General features: G+C 43.3%; 1 protein-coding gene across 3 annotated transcripts in view; it reads right to left on the bottom strand.

Annotated features, from left to right (window-relative positions):
- Window positions 1-437: 437 nt before the first annotated feature.
- PDXDC1 (pyridoxal dependent decarboxylase domain containing 1) overlaps window positions 438-16,770 on the bottom strand; it is a 50,852-nt gene continuing 34,519 nt past the window's right edge. For 2 of the 3 annotated variants that reach the window (XM_083474297.1, XM_083474296.1), the window contains exons 13-23: window positions 15,034-15,084; window positions 14,017-14,080; window positions 12,266-12,342; window positions 10,494-10,599; window positions 8,593-8,764; window positions 7,756-7,862; window positions 7,240-7,361; window positions 5,606-5,698; window positions 5,385-5,481; window positions 3,956-4,060; window positions 438-2,859 (exon numbers count right to left, since the gene is read on the bottom strand). In XM_083474297.1, the coding sequence (XP_083330423.1) occupies window positions 2,606-2,859; window positions 3,956-4,060; window positions 5,385-5,481; window positions 5,606-5,698; window positions 7,240-7,361; window positions 7,756-7,862; window positions 8,593-8,764; window positions 10,494-10,599; window positions 12,266-12,342; window positions 14,017-14,080; window positions 15,034-15,084 (1,248 nt within the window). In that variant the 3' untranslated portion in view covers window positions 438-2,605. Of the gene's footprint in view, window positions 2,860-3,955; window positions 4,061-5,384; window positions 5,482-5,605; window positions 6,543-6,952; window positions 7,362-7,755; window positions 7,863-8,592; window positions 8,765-10,493; window positions 10,600-12,265; window positions 12,343-14,016; window positions 14,081-15,033; window positions 15,085-16,770 lie in introns of all 3 variants that reach the window. The other variant, XR_014518913.1, reaches the window with a different exon arrangement.

The raw sequence follows: 16,770 nt of genomic DNA, 5'->3' as shown, positions 1-16,770 counted from the left end.
TGGATTCAATTTGTGGCAATCTCTGGAGCAGTTTGCATGCAAGGAACTCACTGCATAGCTATCTGTGGAAGGAACTGGAGTCCAAAGCAAAGTTATGGCCTTAAGGGGAAAGATCTCAAATGGATGCTCAGAAAAGCAATCTGCACTTCCCCGAGGGAAGTAAATTGTGCACAGGAAAAAGGTAACATGCTTTTGCCAGTTCAGTGATTGACAGGTGGCTTTACAGGGATGTGTAACTTTTGGCCCTGCAGACTCCAACTCCCATCAACTCCAACCAGCATGGCCAGTGGTCAGGGATGATGAGAGTTGCCAATCCCATAGATATGAATGGGAAACCCTTTTCGGGGTAGCGGGAAGATAGACATGCGCCTGAGCATGAAAGTTTATTTTCCTCTTGAACTGCTTACATGTGAAAACCTTGACACAAACTCAGATACTAACAAGTTGAAGAACCTTTATTGAAGCATTTGGGAAGTATCTAAATTAGGTCTGTATCCCAGCAAAACTGCTGGCTTAACAATATAAAAACATTAAAATTTGTATTAATGATTATAACTTCAACCCATTTCTCCTCAGTGAACCCCAAGTTAATATTCATTTTACCAAATAAAATGCCAAGGAAGACGAGAATTTGTACTTTAAAAACAAAACAAAACACCCCAGTTCTTATTTAAACAAAGCAAATCTATTAGGGTTGTCTGTTTTTTAAGGATTCCCAGTTCCTTAGAATAAAGAATGAATCAACAGTACACTTAACAGTAGTCCTCATCACACACCAAGGCAGTGCCCAATGCATTTTGCTCATCAAAATCCACTAGCAAAGAAAATACTTTGAAGGATATTACAAGCCTGTTGTCAGAGAAGTTTGTTTCCTTGGGCCAAGGACCAAACCAGATATTGCAACTATCATTCCCTCACACCATCTACCTTCTCCAAGCCTGACACACACAACTGACTGCTAATGTAACTTGGACCACCATGACCATAAGTTACTATCTTTATAGCAGGGTGGGAAATTATATGCATTTTGCCTTCAGTCTGACCTTCAGCTTATATGTACTTTCACTATGTGTTTGGTTACTTGAGTTTCAAAGCAGTTCCACTCTAGGTTCAGACAAGCAACTTCTTCCACTATGACATGGTGGACTCCTCTTGTGTTGAATGTTCATTTTCTATGCCTGGGTGCTGCCACTGCATTATTTAGGAAGGCAAAATATAATCACTATAATATTCCCTTGCAAACTGCCATGCTTTCATTCAGCATCAGTGTGAGTATAGGATTAGGCTGTAGTTCGTTACCAGTCATTGCAAGGAGGAAGCTATCAACTCCAGGAAAGGTCCTTTAGGAAAAAAAGGGATCAATCCCCCTTAAAAAAAACAAAAAATATGAATTTTGAAGTAATTGATCAAAGACTGGCCTGGGGCTTGATCACATAAACTCTCTCCTAGGATTTTCTTACCACATGAAAAGATGCAAGTTCAATAGGAACAGAATTAAAGCAATCACTAAAGTGAATGCATTGTAACAGGGGGATGAAACAGGCTTCTGAATATTTTCTCTTTGATTAAAGAAAAAAAGTTAGCTCATTTCTTTAAATAGTGCAGCAGTGTAAATAACCTAACAATTTCTCTGGGTATTTACAATATCTAGCAAATGTAAACTACCGATCAGAACAATCCAGGATAGCAGTACAGGAAACATCACAGATATGCAACATTGTCAGCTCAAAAGTGTTTCACGAATACCTTTCGAAAGGTGTCAAAGAGACTCTGTGGGGTGAGTTGCTCTAAAGCAAAACTATCCCAGTGGGTTTGTCTCCTAACTGGGCCTGAAGCAGGAAAGTGTGGGATATCTGTTCCCAGCAGCCATGGTGAGGAATACTCCTACAAGAGGAGTGTTGGCCTCGGACTGCAAAACTTTTGCTGCAGGTTTATCTGGTGGTGGTAGGGAATGCCCAAAGTGGTGCTCAATCACTTATATATGTACACATGAAGCAAACTTTCAGAATTTTTTTTAAAAGGCTATTCATAAAACCAAGGGAACCGTATGGAGGGGTGCCTATAGATTTACCTCTAAAAATAGGTATTTAAAAATAAGGTAGTGAGCAGTTGGTAGATTTATTAAACAGTTAGAATCTTCTTTTCTTTTTTACAAAAACACATAGCACCAAGTGCAATTGATCATTCCAACCTAAAGGGAAGTGTCTGGGTAGAGCATCTTGAAAATTAAGCAGCAAACCATTCTTTAGGATGCCAGCTGGAGACAAGCTGTATCCTGCATTTGCAAACTTCAGTGGCGAAGAAACTGCTGTTTACCACCTGGGCAATGTGAACGTAAGCCGGACAGAAAGCAACAATGGCAAAGTGTACAGGAAAAACCAGGCCGATGCCCCCCGCAGAGAAGGCGAAAGAGGGTGGGGTGGGGAGAAAAGGCTTCTTCCACTAAACTCTGTGCAAAAATCTCCAGTCGATCACAAGTTTAACAGTAGTCGTTACTGTACTAACTGTGGCACTGTTCACATTTTAAATGCATCATTAGGCTGCCCCTGCTAGAGAGGGAGTGCATTTTTTTGTACAAAGTCTTAAAATGCACAGGGTCTGGATTTTATCTTAGACTCTCTTGCTCCTCGGATGTAGTGCAGTCATTTGCCAGGGCCTTCGCCTTGTCGCCCCGGGAATCTTCAGGGCTTTCCGGGTTTGGAAGCATGCTCTCTTCTGGCTGTTTTGAATCACCTTGCCCAGCAGGGGGAGCTGCAGCAGGCCTCTGCTCTGCCCTCTCCAGATCATCAATGTGACTCACCGAGCTGGTCTCACTGAACCCATCCGAGTTCCTCAAGGACCTTCTAAACAGCTTTTGTCCTGGGGCAAAATATACACACTTGATTTAGTGCTACGCAGCCACGGCAAGGTCTGAAATGCTGCCTGCCTGTTTCCACAGTTGGGAATTTATGGATGGAAAACCAAGCCAGTTCATAAGGTTGATTGGGCATCGGTGGTACACATTTATTTATATATTTCATAAAAATGTTATGCTGTTTGTAAAAAAAATAAATCCTCAAAACGGTTTACAAAGAGTAAATAAAATTATCGGTAAAAACAACTACAGTGGTGCCCCGCAAGACAAATGCCTCGCAAAACGGAAAACCCGCTAGACGAAAGGGTTTTCCGTTTTGGAGGTGCTTCGCAAAACGAATTTCCTATGGGCTTGCTTCGCAAGATGAAAATATCTTGCGCGTTCCTGCGGGGTTTTTCCCCTCCCCCCCCTTTTTCCCAAGCCGCTAAGCCGCTTATCAGCTGATCCTAAGCCGCTAAGCCCTTAACAGCTGATCCGCTAAACCGCTTATCAGCTGATCCACTAAGCCGCTTATCAGCTGATCCGCTAAGCCGCTAATAGCGCTAAGCCGCTAATGGGCTTGCTTCGCAAGACGAAAAAACCGCAAGACCAAGAGACTCGCGGAACAGATTCTTTTCGTCTTACGAGGCACCACTGTATTAAAAACATTCAGAAAAAAATAAAATCCACAGCAAACTAAAAACAGATTAAAACACGTTGACAAGGTGCCTGCCTGGTGTCATCAGGCAGGGAGTTCCAAAGCATAAGTGCTGCTCCACCATAAAAGATTGATTCCTTACAAATATGGAACGAGTATTATGTGGCACCTGCCCTGCCACACTGCCAGTTGATCAAAGTGATCAAGTGGGCATATAGGAGTTAAGATGATCTTGCAAATAGATATGCCCTGGGCATATTTGTGATTCTGGGCACATACAGCAAAAAAGAGAAAATGATGGAAGCGGGAACGGGATTCAGCATTCCAAGCTTATAAAACATTGTCCCATTTGCCCTAATGGAATGGCTTCTACTGAGACCTACTTCTAAGCAAGACACTTGGTTCTCACCAACGGAGAAACTCTCCAGCAGCTTCTCTGAAATGCGACAGAAGGGAAGACTTACCAGGGAACCTCTGCTTTGCACGGCTTGACGTGGGAGTGGGAGGTGGGGTGTTCCCAGTGCCCTGTACTTTGGAGACGTACGTGGGCTCTGTAGATTCTAAAGAACCTGGCAAAGGGAAGAGGGTTTGGTTAGTGGCCCCTCAGATCATACCTGAAAACTAGGTTTAACGTGCCAAATTATAGGATGGTATTTATCATCTGATCCTATTTAGCTGAACTTTATTGTACCAAAGGCACTTCTGCCTCACAACCTTCCATTTAGATTTCAACACAACAACATTCCACAGCAAACCACGATTGGAAAGCTGCTGCTGCTGCTGCTGAGTCTTCTGAGCACAGTGGTATATTAGAGATGCTACTTCTGAAATATAGCATCTTCTGTGGAGCTCTTCAGCTGCTCCAAGTGAAGCTATCTGCAAACTTCTGAATGGCCCTCCCAGGCTTTTCCAGAGCCTAGGAGTTTGAGCACACTCCCAGTTCTCAATGTGGAAGGGCTGAGTCAGTTTTTCCACGTGGGGTTGAGAGGTTTTAGGAACAGAGGGACATATGCAAAACATCCTGTGTGCTATTAGACTATGACTATAGGAAGAGTCCTTCTGAATCTGGCTTAACGTCCATCTATTCCACCATCCTGCCTCCTACAAGGACCAATCTGATGCCAATGGAATTCCCCAAGCAGGGTATGAAGGGAATAGCCCTCTTCCTATGCCTGTTCCCCATCAAGTGTTATCCCCAAGGTAGGTAAGGTAAAGGGACCCCTGACCATTAGGTCTAGTCGTGGCTGACTCGGGGGTTGCGGTGCTCATCTCGCTTTTTGGCCGAGGGAGCCGGCGTACAGCTTCCTGGTCATGTGGTCAGCATGACTAAGCCGCTTCTGACGAACCAGAGCAGCGCACGGAAACGCCGTTTACCTTCCCGCTGGAGCGGTACCTATTTATCTACTTGCCCTTTGACGTGCTTTCGAACTGCTAGGTTGGCAGGAGCAGGGAGCGAGCAATGGGAGCTCACCCCATTGTGGGGATTCAAACCGCCGACCTTCTGATCAGCAAGTCCTAGGCTCTGTGGTTTAACCCACAGCGCCACCCGTGTCCCATCTCCAAGGTACACTGCCCCTAAACTTGGAAGTTCTATTCAGTTATCACAGCTAACAAGAATGTAACAAGAGCCAGGCTGGATCAGACCAAAGGTCCAACTAGTCCACTGTACTGCCTGTAGCAATAGCTAACCGGGAGCTTCTGGAAGGGCGTCACCAGCAGGGCATAAAGGCAGAAGCAGAGAAACCAGGACAGGAACAGCATCCATAACCATCCTCCTTCAAAACCACCACAGCCGCACATACACTTTGAAGGGCCTACTAATTCATTGCTCCCGCAAGTTGCTAACGTTGGTTCAACACCCAAAATCATTGGTATAATCAAGTTTCACCCCACCTGCTGTTAGGTTAAATGTTCTTCCCTTTGGTGAAGCGTGAAATGGAGAAAACCAGTTGAGCACAGAGCCCACTACAGGAATCTGTCGGAGCAGCCCCTGAGAAAACAAACGGGGTTGGGGAAAAGATCAGTGTGTTGCCAAGAAACAGGAGGCAGCCTGGTTGCAGCAGCTACTGCTGCTGCTGCTGCTGCTGGGAAATGGCTTAACTTGGGGCACTCACCTCTTCAAGGAGTCTTTCCTCATTTGCTTTCTGCAGCTGAACCTGCGCTTCCTGTATGCCTTTCCGTACAACTTCAGTCATGTTTTCCAGCAGCTGATTAGAAATTCAACAGCACACCTTATTAGCATTTCTTGTATTCCTGATCTGGTATGGTGTTGCTAGTGCATTACCTCCAATGTAGGAATACCAAGAATCATGGATGACTGCCCATATTGACTTGAGAGAGCTAGCTGAGCTTACAAAGGGTAAAAAAAAACTGGTGCATGCACAGCTGTTTTGCAGGCACTAATAGGACTGGGCCTTCTTTCCCCTTCTGCCACATTCAAACAGTCAACCCCACTGCATTGCAGGGGTTGGTCTAGACGACCCTTGGGTCCCTTCCAACTCTAAGATTCTATGAAAGTTTCTTTAAGGTGCTTGCCACTGTTCACAGATCGATCAGCAGCCAGGTTTGCACAGCATGGCAAGCTAAGAAGAAACCTTGGCTGCAGCTTGTCCTGGTTTGGATGACATGCTATGCCAATTGTTGGCTTAGCTCAGCACAGCGTAGCACTAAAAAGAGACCAGGAAGTGGTTGCATGTTAATCTCCAGCAGCAAGCTGATCAGTGTGTTAATAGTCTCTGGATTTGCTATTGATGACAGCTGGAAAGGAAGCAAGCTGTTACCAGAAGCTGTGGGGTAGTTCATTATGTCCCCCCCAAGGAAATAAAATCCATTCATTAATTACTTGCTGCCCTATAGAAAGTTAACCACCCTGGAATTAAAATGGAACTATCATGAGCTATTTAAGTGATTTATTTATTTGGATAAAAAAAAAATACTGAGAAGGGAGCTGCAATGATCAATTTAATTAAGATGCTGCAGCTGGGAGAGGAGGCAATTCCTAAGCTGGTTGTTATTGCTTTGCTCATGAATCAGTTCTTATGTGTTTAACACCTTGTGGATTGGATTGATCTTTATTACGGCCATTGGCCCATCACACGACAGTTTCCCATACCAACATAATGTACTTGAACCTCCAAATTTAAAACCGTCAAAACTTACAAAAAACAGACAGGAACCAAAGCAGAACAAAAACAAAAGACCAACATCATACATTACAATAAATTTGTAACATAAACATCACCCTCTGCTCATAAATTAATAGAAGACATCAATGGTGATTCACCTAGTTACATCCTAAAACATAGATCATGGTTTAAAGGGATTTTCCGAGCCGCACAGGAGTCCGTTTCTCTTCTTTAGGGATAGGACGCTGATCAAGAATCTGGCAACCGTGAGTGATCTTAGGGGGTCATCATCATTTAATAGATATCTCAGTTTGGCTTCATTCGTATATTTAACACCTTGTGATAATCCAAATGTTAGCAATTTATGATGTGGCACATTGAATAAAGGAACACACACACACACACACACACACACACACACACACAGAGGGAGTTATGGAAAAGAAGTCAAGTAAGTGCCAATGTGTCATTTTTGTGGTGACAGACTAGCATAGCTTCTAGAAGGAGAATACATTTATCATTAAGGGGCCTATAGGAAAACTAAGCGCAGGACAAGGAGTATGACCAAGAAGAGGTCTGCTCATTATGCTGCCACTCTGCAGTCTTGTACGGTCAGTACATACCCTTGAATGCTCTTCAATTTCTCGGCCTGTCGCCGCAATAGTTTCAATCAGCTCAGAAACATCAAGGTCCTCAGTGACCATTCCAATATAAATACAGTTTTTCTCCCCTCCAAATTCTGGGCCTGAGAAGTGGGGGAGAGAGGTAGAATGAGGTTCGCAAACACTTCAGAAATCGTAAACATGCTTGTTTTAAATAGGCATTGAACTTATTTTTAAAGAGAGGTTTTAGGGCTCCTGGATTCAGGGTAAGCCACAGCCCTTCCCCATCAAAAGTGCTTCTCTCTTCCACTCTTACTCGCTTTTTGAAAATTCCAAATTCTGGAGAATTTTAAAATTTTGCGACTAGAACAATTAAAAGTGATCAAAGGAAGTTAAATATAAAAATGCAAAATTCCTCTGTTTGGTAGAGAAACCAGTATTACTGAATTGTTACAGGGGATTACACACACACACTGATACCTAGACTTCCCCATCATTTCACTGCCCCATTGAATAGTTTCAGAAGTAGTTTATTACCTAAGGAAAACAACAGATCTGATTCCAGCTCATTTAGTTTTTTCAATAGTTCGTTGTTAATCTTCTCCACTTCTTTCTCCTGTTTGTCTTCATTCTGCCCCTCGTACCTTTCAAAACCAATTCAGATGGACTATTTATGGTAGTGGTAGAGTTTTGCAGTAAAAACTGTAAAATCCTATCTTGCTGTCCAAGAACAGTTTGCAAAAAAATTGCCTTGATTATTCATTGTACACCATGTCAACGTTACTGAAAATTTTCAGTCACACTGTCATTTGTGCTTTGCACAAATTTGCTCCAGAAGTATGCATGTAGTCTGTTTAACCTGAGCAGTCCTAAACCCTATGAGTACATTGGAAAAATAAAAAGACACTTTGAAAATACCCAAGTGGGAAACCATGATCAAATATGTTTGACATTATGCAAATATTAAAATGGTAGTAAATGGTAACAACTCAGAGTAGGAAGAAAACATCCAGTAAAGTGGAATGGTGGCAGATTCAGCACAAAGAAAAGGAAATACTTCTTTCCACTGAATTTGCTGCTGAAAGATTTGGGAGACAGCCACTAGCTCAGATGGCTTCAAAAGGGGGCTTCAAAAGACAAATTCATAGAGGATATGCCTCTCAATGGCTACTGGGTGAACCAATGAGCAAATCGCACAGCCAAACTCTTCTGGAAACAGGAAGAACTGGTTGCTCCTCAGCTCAGTTTGGAAGCTTGTCTAAAAAGGGGCACACATGGATCCATAGGAGCCTCACTGCTGAAGATCTATACATCTATATGCAGCCTAGAGCTCTCAAAGAGCCTTGAGGAAGTCTGTGCAGAGCAGCCACTCACCTTACCACTCCAAGGCCTGGCCAGCTGAGGTCTTCAACATAGGCAAGACCTACAGTTCTTTTCACTTCCTGCTCAAACTCATCCCTGAGTTGCAGTGTGCACGTCAGCACCGGGACCTTCAGTTTAAGGCAGTCCACCAACTGGTCAACGTCTTGCACTTCAGTTCCTAAAACTGAAACGCTTGGTCGATTAGCATGTTCTATGGTAAACACAGAGGCCAGCAGTACTGTTTGGAAATGGTGTTTAACCCCAGTTAAACTTTCATATATGCATAAACGTGATTCCCCTACATGCTGGTGAGGGTGTGGGGACAGGATTCCTCTTAATGGTAGCACGTAGGATTATACCCACATTCTTGAAGGATTAGAAGGAGCACACTTGAATTCTTGGTACAAGAAAGTATGGTGTATTGCGCTTATGGAAAAACTGACTCACGAATTAAGGCTGGAAATAGGAACAAAGCAAAAGACACCTTTGCAGGAGAATGCTGGGAATTAACTTTGCTCACAAATTCTCCAGAAAACCAAAGGACCAGTTCCAAAGGTTTATACTAACTTGTGGAACAAAAGTGTTTTACAGATACATACTGTTATAAGGTGATGTCTCAAAGCAGAGACATCACCTTGACGACAAAGGTCTGTGTAGTTAAAGCTTTGGTTTTCCCAGTAGTGATGTATGGAAGTGAGAGCTGGACCATAAAGAAGGCTGATCGCTGAAGAACTGATGCTTTTGAATTCTGGTGCTGGAAGAGACTCTTGAGAGTCCCATGGACTGCAAGAAGATCAAACCTATCCATTCTTAAGGAAATCAGCCCTGAGTGCTCACTGGAAGGACAGATCGTGAAGCTGAGGCTCCAATACTTTGGCTACCTCATGAGAAGAGAAGACTCCCTGGAAAAGACCCTGATGTTGGGAAAGATGGAGGGCACAAGGAGAAGGGGACAACAGAGGAAGAGATGGTTGGACAGTGTTCTTGAAGCTACCAACATGAGTTTGACCAAACTGCAGGAGGCAGTGGAAGACAGGAGTGCCTGGTGTGCTCTGGTCCATGGGGTCACGAAGTGTCAGACACGACTAAACGACTAAACACCAACAACTATTATAAGTTGTGGTTTATATACAGGAATACAGGTTTTCATAATGTATCTGGCGTGGTCTCCAGGGAGTTTTAAAGAGTAACAATTTTAATAGAAAAAAAGAAAAGGAGTAATTTCACTCATATGTGGTGGTGGTTTTTTAAGTAGGTTAGCTAAGACCAATGTTAGAAACTGAGGTATGAAAGCTAGGAGCTAAATAGTACCTTAATTCTAGGTTATGGACACAACAATGGAATGTCTAGGCGTCCTTTTTTATAACAAGAATACAAAGCTGAAAATGAATGAACTGCAGCTAAAATATTAACTTCATTTTTCACATGGTTTAGTCCTTCCTCTGCCCACCCCCCTAATATTCTTTAGAGGGTCTCTTCTCCATTCTTCAGAGAGTAGCTGGAAGTGGGGAGGCAGAAAAAGGTCCTCCTTTCCTTCCACTCTGCAGTTTCAAACTGAAATCTTAGGCGCAATACTGTGCCCAGAGCTCAGAAACTGCCTGCGCTAATAAAAGTCTCTGTTGCAAAATGTGTCTAGAACAAAAGGAGTTTTGAACACTGGCTAAGACTCAAAGTTGGGTATGACCCAAATAACATACAGGCTACAACTGATGCAAGATCACAGACGTCTGGGGCCTTCTGGAACCAGATGAGGGTAGAACAGGGAGTAACAGAGTGGGGGGCACTTAGGAGCACTCCGCCAATGCACACAGTGGTCAAGAATGGAACCCCCCTGTGAAATGATCACTGCCTGTATATGGATTGCAACAACCCCCTCCCCCCCAAAAAAAATTTAGTCAAATGTGTCCAGTTACCTGCAGAAGTCATTAATGGGCTAAAACGCACACAAGCGCCTTCATCCTCCAGTTCTACCAAGTCAACTCCACTGGCAGGCACCAACTGAGACAACTGCTCTCCCAGCTGATGAGACAAAGCAAGATTAAAGGGGTGTTATTGATCACCCATTACTCATAACTTATTTACTCCTCCCCTTTTTCTCTCTCATCTACCTATGTACTACTCCCAGTCAGTCCCCCTTTTTTGCTCCACATTGCTTAGTTTCTGTTGTGGTTTTTGCTCAGCTCAAGGAGTCTTAGCCATCTTCCCAGCCTCAGAATAGTGTGTGTGTGTGTGTGTGTGTGTGTGTGTGTGTGTGTGTGTCTTTCCAGCAACTGCAAAGCAATCCCCACCCTTTCTGCATCCCCGGAGTTATAAGGAAGGCTGGGGTAGTTTGGCAACTGCATTGTCAAAGCAACCAGAATGCCCTGGCCATGCAGTCTGCCAGCCTTTCTTGCTCCAGAAGCAGGGAGGTGGGGGGGGGGCAGCAGTGTTCCTTGGCTGCTGCTTGGTCATGGCAAGTTGTGGGTCAGAAGGATGGGCAAGCTCTGTGCCTCCTTTTCCCATGAGAAAGATAGGCAGAGCTTCCTTGGTCCCAGCTTAGCTTTTTAATTTTTTTAAATAAATAAATAAATAAATAATAAATGCAAATAACGTTACAGCAGCTAGAAAAACCCAATAGGAGGGTATTTTACATACATGAAAATATAACAAAAATATAACAAAAATCACTAGGCACTGCCTTATGTTTAATCTTCTGTTTCAATATAAATCAGCTCTAAGGCTCAGAACTAATTCTCCAGGGTCAAAGAGACCATGCCCTTGGTTCCGCCTGAGAGCACACCATGCAGGGTTCCAATTCAGCATATGTGCCTTGAAAGCCACATCACCAAAAGGGAAGGAAGAGGCAACTACAACGTTCTGCTTGGCTACTGAGGCCAGTCCCAAATTGTGGGCCTCCCTGCTCATGGTAACGTACATGGGATTCCCATCCAGGTAACGCATGAGCCTCCAGATCTGCTAAGCTTCTGCCAGTGCTGCTGCATCATGCTTTGGTCTGTCCCCCAAGTTTCTGCCGTAGGAATCTTGACCATCAACCATCTTCTCTCTAAAAGCCTGCTCAGAATCAGGCTGCTTGTGCACACAAGGGGCGGGGGGAAGGCTTAGCTATTTTGAGCCCCATCCCCAAGTTCAGAAAGCTGACCAGGTGGAATGTACCGCTCCCAAAAGCAGCGTGACCTCATGGGGAAGATTAACACAATAACTGAGGGCACATAAAATGAGCCTGTAAGCTGCTATGGACACAGCTCTTTTTGAAAAAGAAGCATATAGGTAAACTCAGTCAAGGCCATGCCACCAAGAGCTGCCTCCATGTCTATGCTCTGTTGTAACACTATAGACCAGGCATAGGCAAACTCGGCCCTCCAGATGTTTTTGGCCTACAACCCCCATGATCCCTAGCCAGTAGGACCAGTGGTCAGGGATGTTGGGAATTTTAGTCCCAAAACATCTCGAGGGCTGAGTTTGCCTATGCCTTTGGGACACTATAGCAGCTGCTCCTGCACTGAATCAGTAAATTTTAGAACCCACTCAAGTCGTTCAAATGAAATGCTTGTCAGGCAAAAGACCTGACATAAGCAGCGTGTATTGGGATTGTTTTCCTCTGCACAAAGGGGTCAGTGATTATACTCAAAATGTTTGATTGACCGATGTCTGGCATGCCTATGAAGAGATAAGGAAGAATACTTACCCACTGATTAAAAGTATCACAAATGTATCTCTCATTGCCAGTAATTGTAGGTGTTTGGGCAGAATGTAACATATGATCTGAATTCAAAGAAAAAGGGAAACTGAATTTCCTGGGTTAAAAACATTTTGGCAGATGCTAAAGAATAATTCATTCATCCTAGTTTTCTCCCTTGAACTGATACAGAAGTGAACATTCATATCTTCATATTTTATATAATGCACTTTTTGGACATGGAACCAAGAACTTAAGTTTGGAAGGTTAAGATATGGAAGCACAACATGTTCAGCACTTTGATGCACTGGTCGTAACAAATGCTTGACCTGAGTCTGATTTGAAACCACACATAATCTAAATTTACAGGAGACTTATGGCAGCTTTGAATGCAAAAATGTGACAGGAATTGTCAGCAGGAATAATGCATGAGATTGGGGAGAGCTCTGACATTTATGGGCTGTAATCAGCCAAGTCATACTCAGAGTAGGCCCACTGAAATTATGGCCCATTCATTTTTAATAGGTCTACTCTGAGTATGACTAAAACTGGGTACAGGTTGCACGTATTAGCTGCTCCAACTAGTGTTCCTTTATTTTCTGCAGCAAAAAGAGATCCTGTGTGTTTCCAAACCATATCTTAAGAATTACCTCTTAACTGTTTCTACAGTAAATTGCATTTTCATTCCTTTTTATGCTCCAGAGCTAAAATTCTCTGTAATGCATGTAAAAATGCTGTGCTTGAAGCTTACCATTAGAAAAAGAAGACAACCACCCATTTTAATGTTGCATATTAGAAAGGAAACACCCACAGGATACAAGTTGCCAAATATTTGCCCTAGGAAGACAGTTGTATTTATTTGAACTTTTAGCAAGTGATTAAATGGCACGGATCTGCTATTGTTACAGTTGTATCCTGCCTTTGAAGTGCCCTCCAGACTGTCAGTATGTTGTGGGAGGGATTCAAATCAAAATCAGAAATGTAGGGTTGTTCCCAATAGTAGTTATTCTCAGAGCAGTTCTTCTTGTTGAAATTAATGAGCAAGGCACACATATTTAGGTCTATTAATTTCAGTGGGTGTACTCTGAATTAAACTTAAGTTGGATACAGCTCTTGGGTTTGCAGAATTAAAGTGGATTCAACAACAAACTTGCTTTTTAAAAGACCCCAAACTTTTATGGTAGGGAAATAGTTCTCTGTTCAAAGCTGCAGCCTCTGCAGCACCTTTGAAGAAAAGCTGGGGGAGGGGGTAATAGAACAGTAGAGTTGGAAGGGACCCCAAGGCTCATCAAGTTCCAACCCCCCTGCATTTCAGGAATCTCAGTTAAAGCATCCATGACAGATGGCCATCCAGCCTCTGCTTTAAAACTTCCAAGGAAGAAGAGTATTGTGGTGAGAAATACAGATGGCTAAACTTCAAATCAAAACTTAGTCATGCTGGCCACATGACCCAGAAGTTGTCTGTGGACACACCCCGGCTCCCTTGGCCACTAAAGCGAGATGAGCGCCGCAACCCCAGAGTCGGTCACAACTGGACCTAATGGTCAGGGGTCCATTTACCTTTACCTTAAACTTCAAAAATAGGGTCTTAAGTACAATATAGATGTTAACACCTCTCCAACAAAATGAAAGAACTCACATTTGCTATTATTTTAGTCAAAACAGCTCTCTTTTATAAGAATTCAAATTTCAAACGTGTTCATAATAAAAATCAACAAAAGCAATGTGATTATAATGTATTTTCACTGAACTCTACTCACCTATATGTGACAGTTCTGGGGAAAACTTAAATACCACCACAGGAGAGCTAAGTTCATCTTCAACCTTAGAAATGGGACATTCAGAAAAAAATAAAAATAAAACCCACGTTCCAAAATGTTGTGAGAGCATCTTAAGGCTGTGTACAGAAAATTAATTCTCCAGGGCCCATGTCATTACCACATCTGGCATTAGTGCTAACATTCAAATTGCAAGAGAACCAAGATATCAGATTTGAAAGACAGCCTATGTGGCTTAGTGGTTTACAGGGTTGGACTAGGATCTGGGAGACCAGGGTTCAAGTCCCTGCTGAGCCATGGAACTCTCTGGGTAACCTTGGGCCTGTCACAATCTTGCAGCCTAACCTGACTCAAGAGTTGTTGTGAGGATAAAATCGGGACAAAGAGAATATGCCACCTTTGAGCTTCTTGGAAGAAAGGTAGGCTATAAATGTGATAAAGCAAAATATAAAAACCAAGGCTGCAATCCAATAAGCATTTTCCCAAGTGTAAGACCCACTGAATTCCCCAAGGTGGTAAAACACCTCCCACTTATGCCAGGTGTTATTATCCCAGACCCACAGCTCAGTTTATGTAGGCAAAGAATCACAGAGGGTTTCAAACATACTTCTTTACACAACCGTCCAGATTCGTTAGAAGGCCATGCCTGTTTGCGTTGGATTTTGTCTAAAATCTGTCACCAGAGGTGGATTTAGGGAAGTGTGACCAGTTCAGTTGCACTGGGCGTCAAGCCTCAGGGGCGCTGCAGGGGACGTTGCAACTATGATTTGCAATGGAGCGTGAGAGGTGGGGAGGGGGCGCCAAATTTTGGCGTTGCACAGGGCACCACTGAAATCTGAGACCTCAAGGTCTGCCACTGTTGTCACTGTACTATATATATGCAACAAGACCACTTTTCCTAAGCTGAAACAGGAATGTGGCAAGAAGATAGGGTGGGTTATGGGCTTAATATATTATTGCTATTGTTTTAAAAAATTAAGGTGCAAAAGGAAAACTTACTGAGGTTTTAATAAAATCCTGATTCTTCAAGTTTTCCAACAGCCTTTGACTCTAAAAGAGTAGATGAAAGTTGGGAGCAGGAAAGAGATTAAACAAACAACAACTACATAAGCATTACAAAACTCATTAAATTCTTGATTGGTGTGTCAGCTCAATCAAGACTTAAATTTGTAGTGGCAAGCCAGAATCAACCTAAGATGCAGACTAGTCTTAGTGGTCCCTCCATCATCTGTAAATGGAATAACAACAAATTTGCTCAACGAGTCCTTGTGAGGTTGAAATCAAGATGCTAAAGCACTTCACACTTTTTTTAAAAAATGCAACATAAAATGATAAATGGCAACATGAATTTGCCTTTAGCTGCTTTAATTTAAAAGCACCTGAAGTCATCAACACCACCACTTCCCCCTGGTCGAAAGACAAGTAGGCTGCTCTTGCAGCCACCTATAAAAGCTTCCTAAATGGTCCCTGTTGGGAAGCCTGAAAGCTGCAGCATGAAGATTTTCTAAGAATCAATTAAATTATTAAAAAGCAGAGCAATATTCACAGTCTTCCTAGGATGATGCGTTCCTTAGCAACACAAACTGTTCACCTTTACTGGCTTTTGGTCAATTACTGCATACACAAAGGGTTGTTTCTGAGGGCTCTGATGAGGGCACCCCTTAGGTGCAGTAGTACCTCGTGTTATGTAACCTTCTGGTTACGTAAACCTCAGGATGCGAACACAGCAAACCCGGAAGTATTTTTCCGGGTTTCACTACACGCGCATGTTCTGAAGTGCTCTACCGCACTGTGTGCATGCGCACAACAAGCACCTCCGGTAGCGAAAACCTCAGGATCCAACCGGAGCTCCGTAACAGATCCCGTCCGCAACCAGAGGTACCACTGTATTATGGATCATCATCATCATTAACATTTCTCAGCCACTTAATACAAAAGAAGGTGTTTCAAGTTGACTTGACAGAATAAATCAACGACAAGCAAACTGAAACCAGAAAAAAATATAAAACAAATGACCATACAAAATACGTAAGATGCTCATCCAGTGCTCATTAAAAAGGACAACGCGTACCCACCCAAGTACATGCAACTGTCCTGAGTATAAGTAGGGAAAGTGTATCCCTTCAACGGTGATAACTGAATGTACTGGTAAGGGTGGACATCACACACTAATGCCAGTGGGAAGGGGGATAACAAGAGAACTTTCTCCAAGCAGCAAGAACAATATAGAGCAGGTGCCAGTCATCTTTGCCAGCTGGATACTTAAAAAGACCACTTCCAAAACCAAGGAAAGGAGGAAAACAAGGAAGGCCTGATCAGGCTTTTCTTTTCTTTTTAAACAGCTTTTAGAGATGTGGTGTGGAGGAGGCAGGGGACTGAAAATGACTCACTAAGCAGCTAAAAACAATGAGGTATTATGGCCAACACTCGCCCCCGCCTCCATCAGCTGGGGTTTTCCATCAGGGTTGACTCTTGGGGCTTTTGGGACAAGATGCCTTAAGGGGGTCCCCCCAGCCACCCTCTCCTCCTCCTTCCCACTGCCATCCCTGCCCAATCCCTTGCTCTTCCTCTTCTGGTCCCAATCTGCCTCACTGCTCCACAAGGCAAGTGGAGGCTGCTGCTGCTGCTCCTGCATGTTCTCTTTGGTCTTGCTGTTGCTTTCACATTTGGGGAAGGCAGGTCAGCAGACAGCAAAGCAAGGAGGAGTGAGGCTGTAGCACAAGAGGCAGGGGGGGT

The sequence above is a fragment of the Podarcis liolepis genome (genome assembly GCF_965112155.1).
Source record: "Podarcis liolepis genome assembly, chromosome: 14".
Classification (NCBI taxonomy): Eukaryota; Metazoa; Chordata; class Lepidosauria; order Squamata; family Lacertidae; genus Podarcis; species Podarcis liolepis.
The sequence above is the reverse complement of the archived record's forward strand: the minus strand, read 5'-3'. Positions and strand labels throughout refer to the sequence as shown.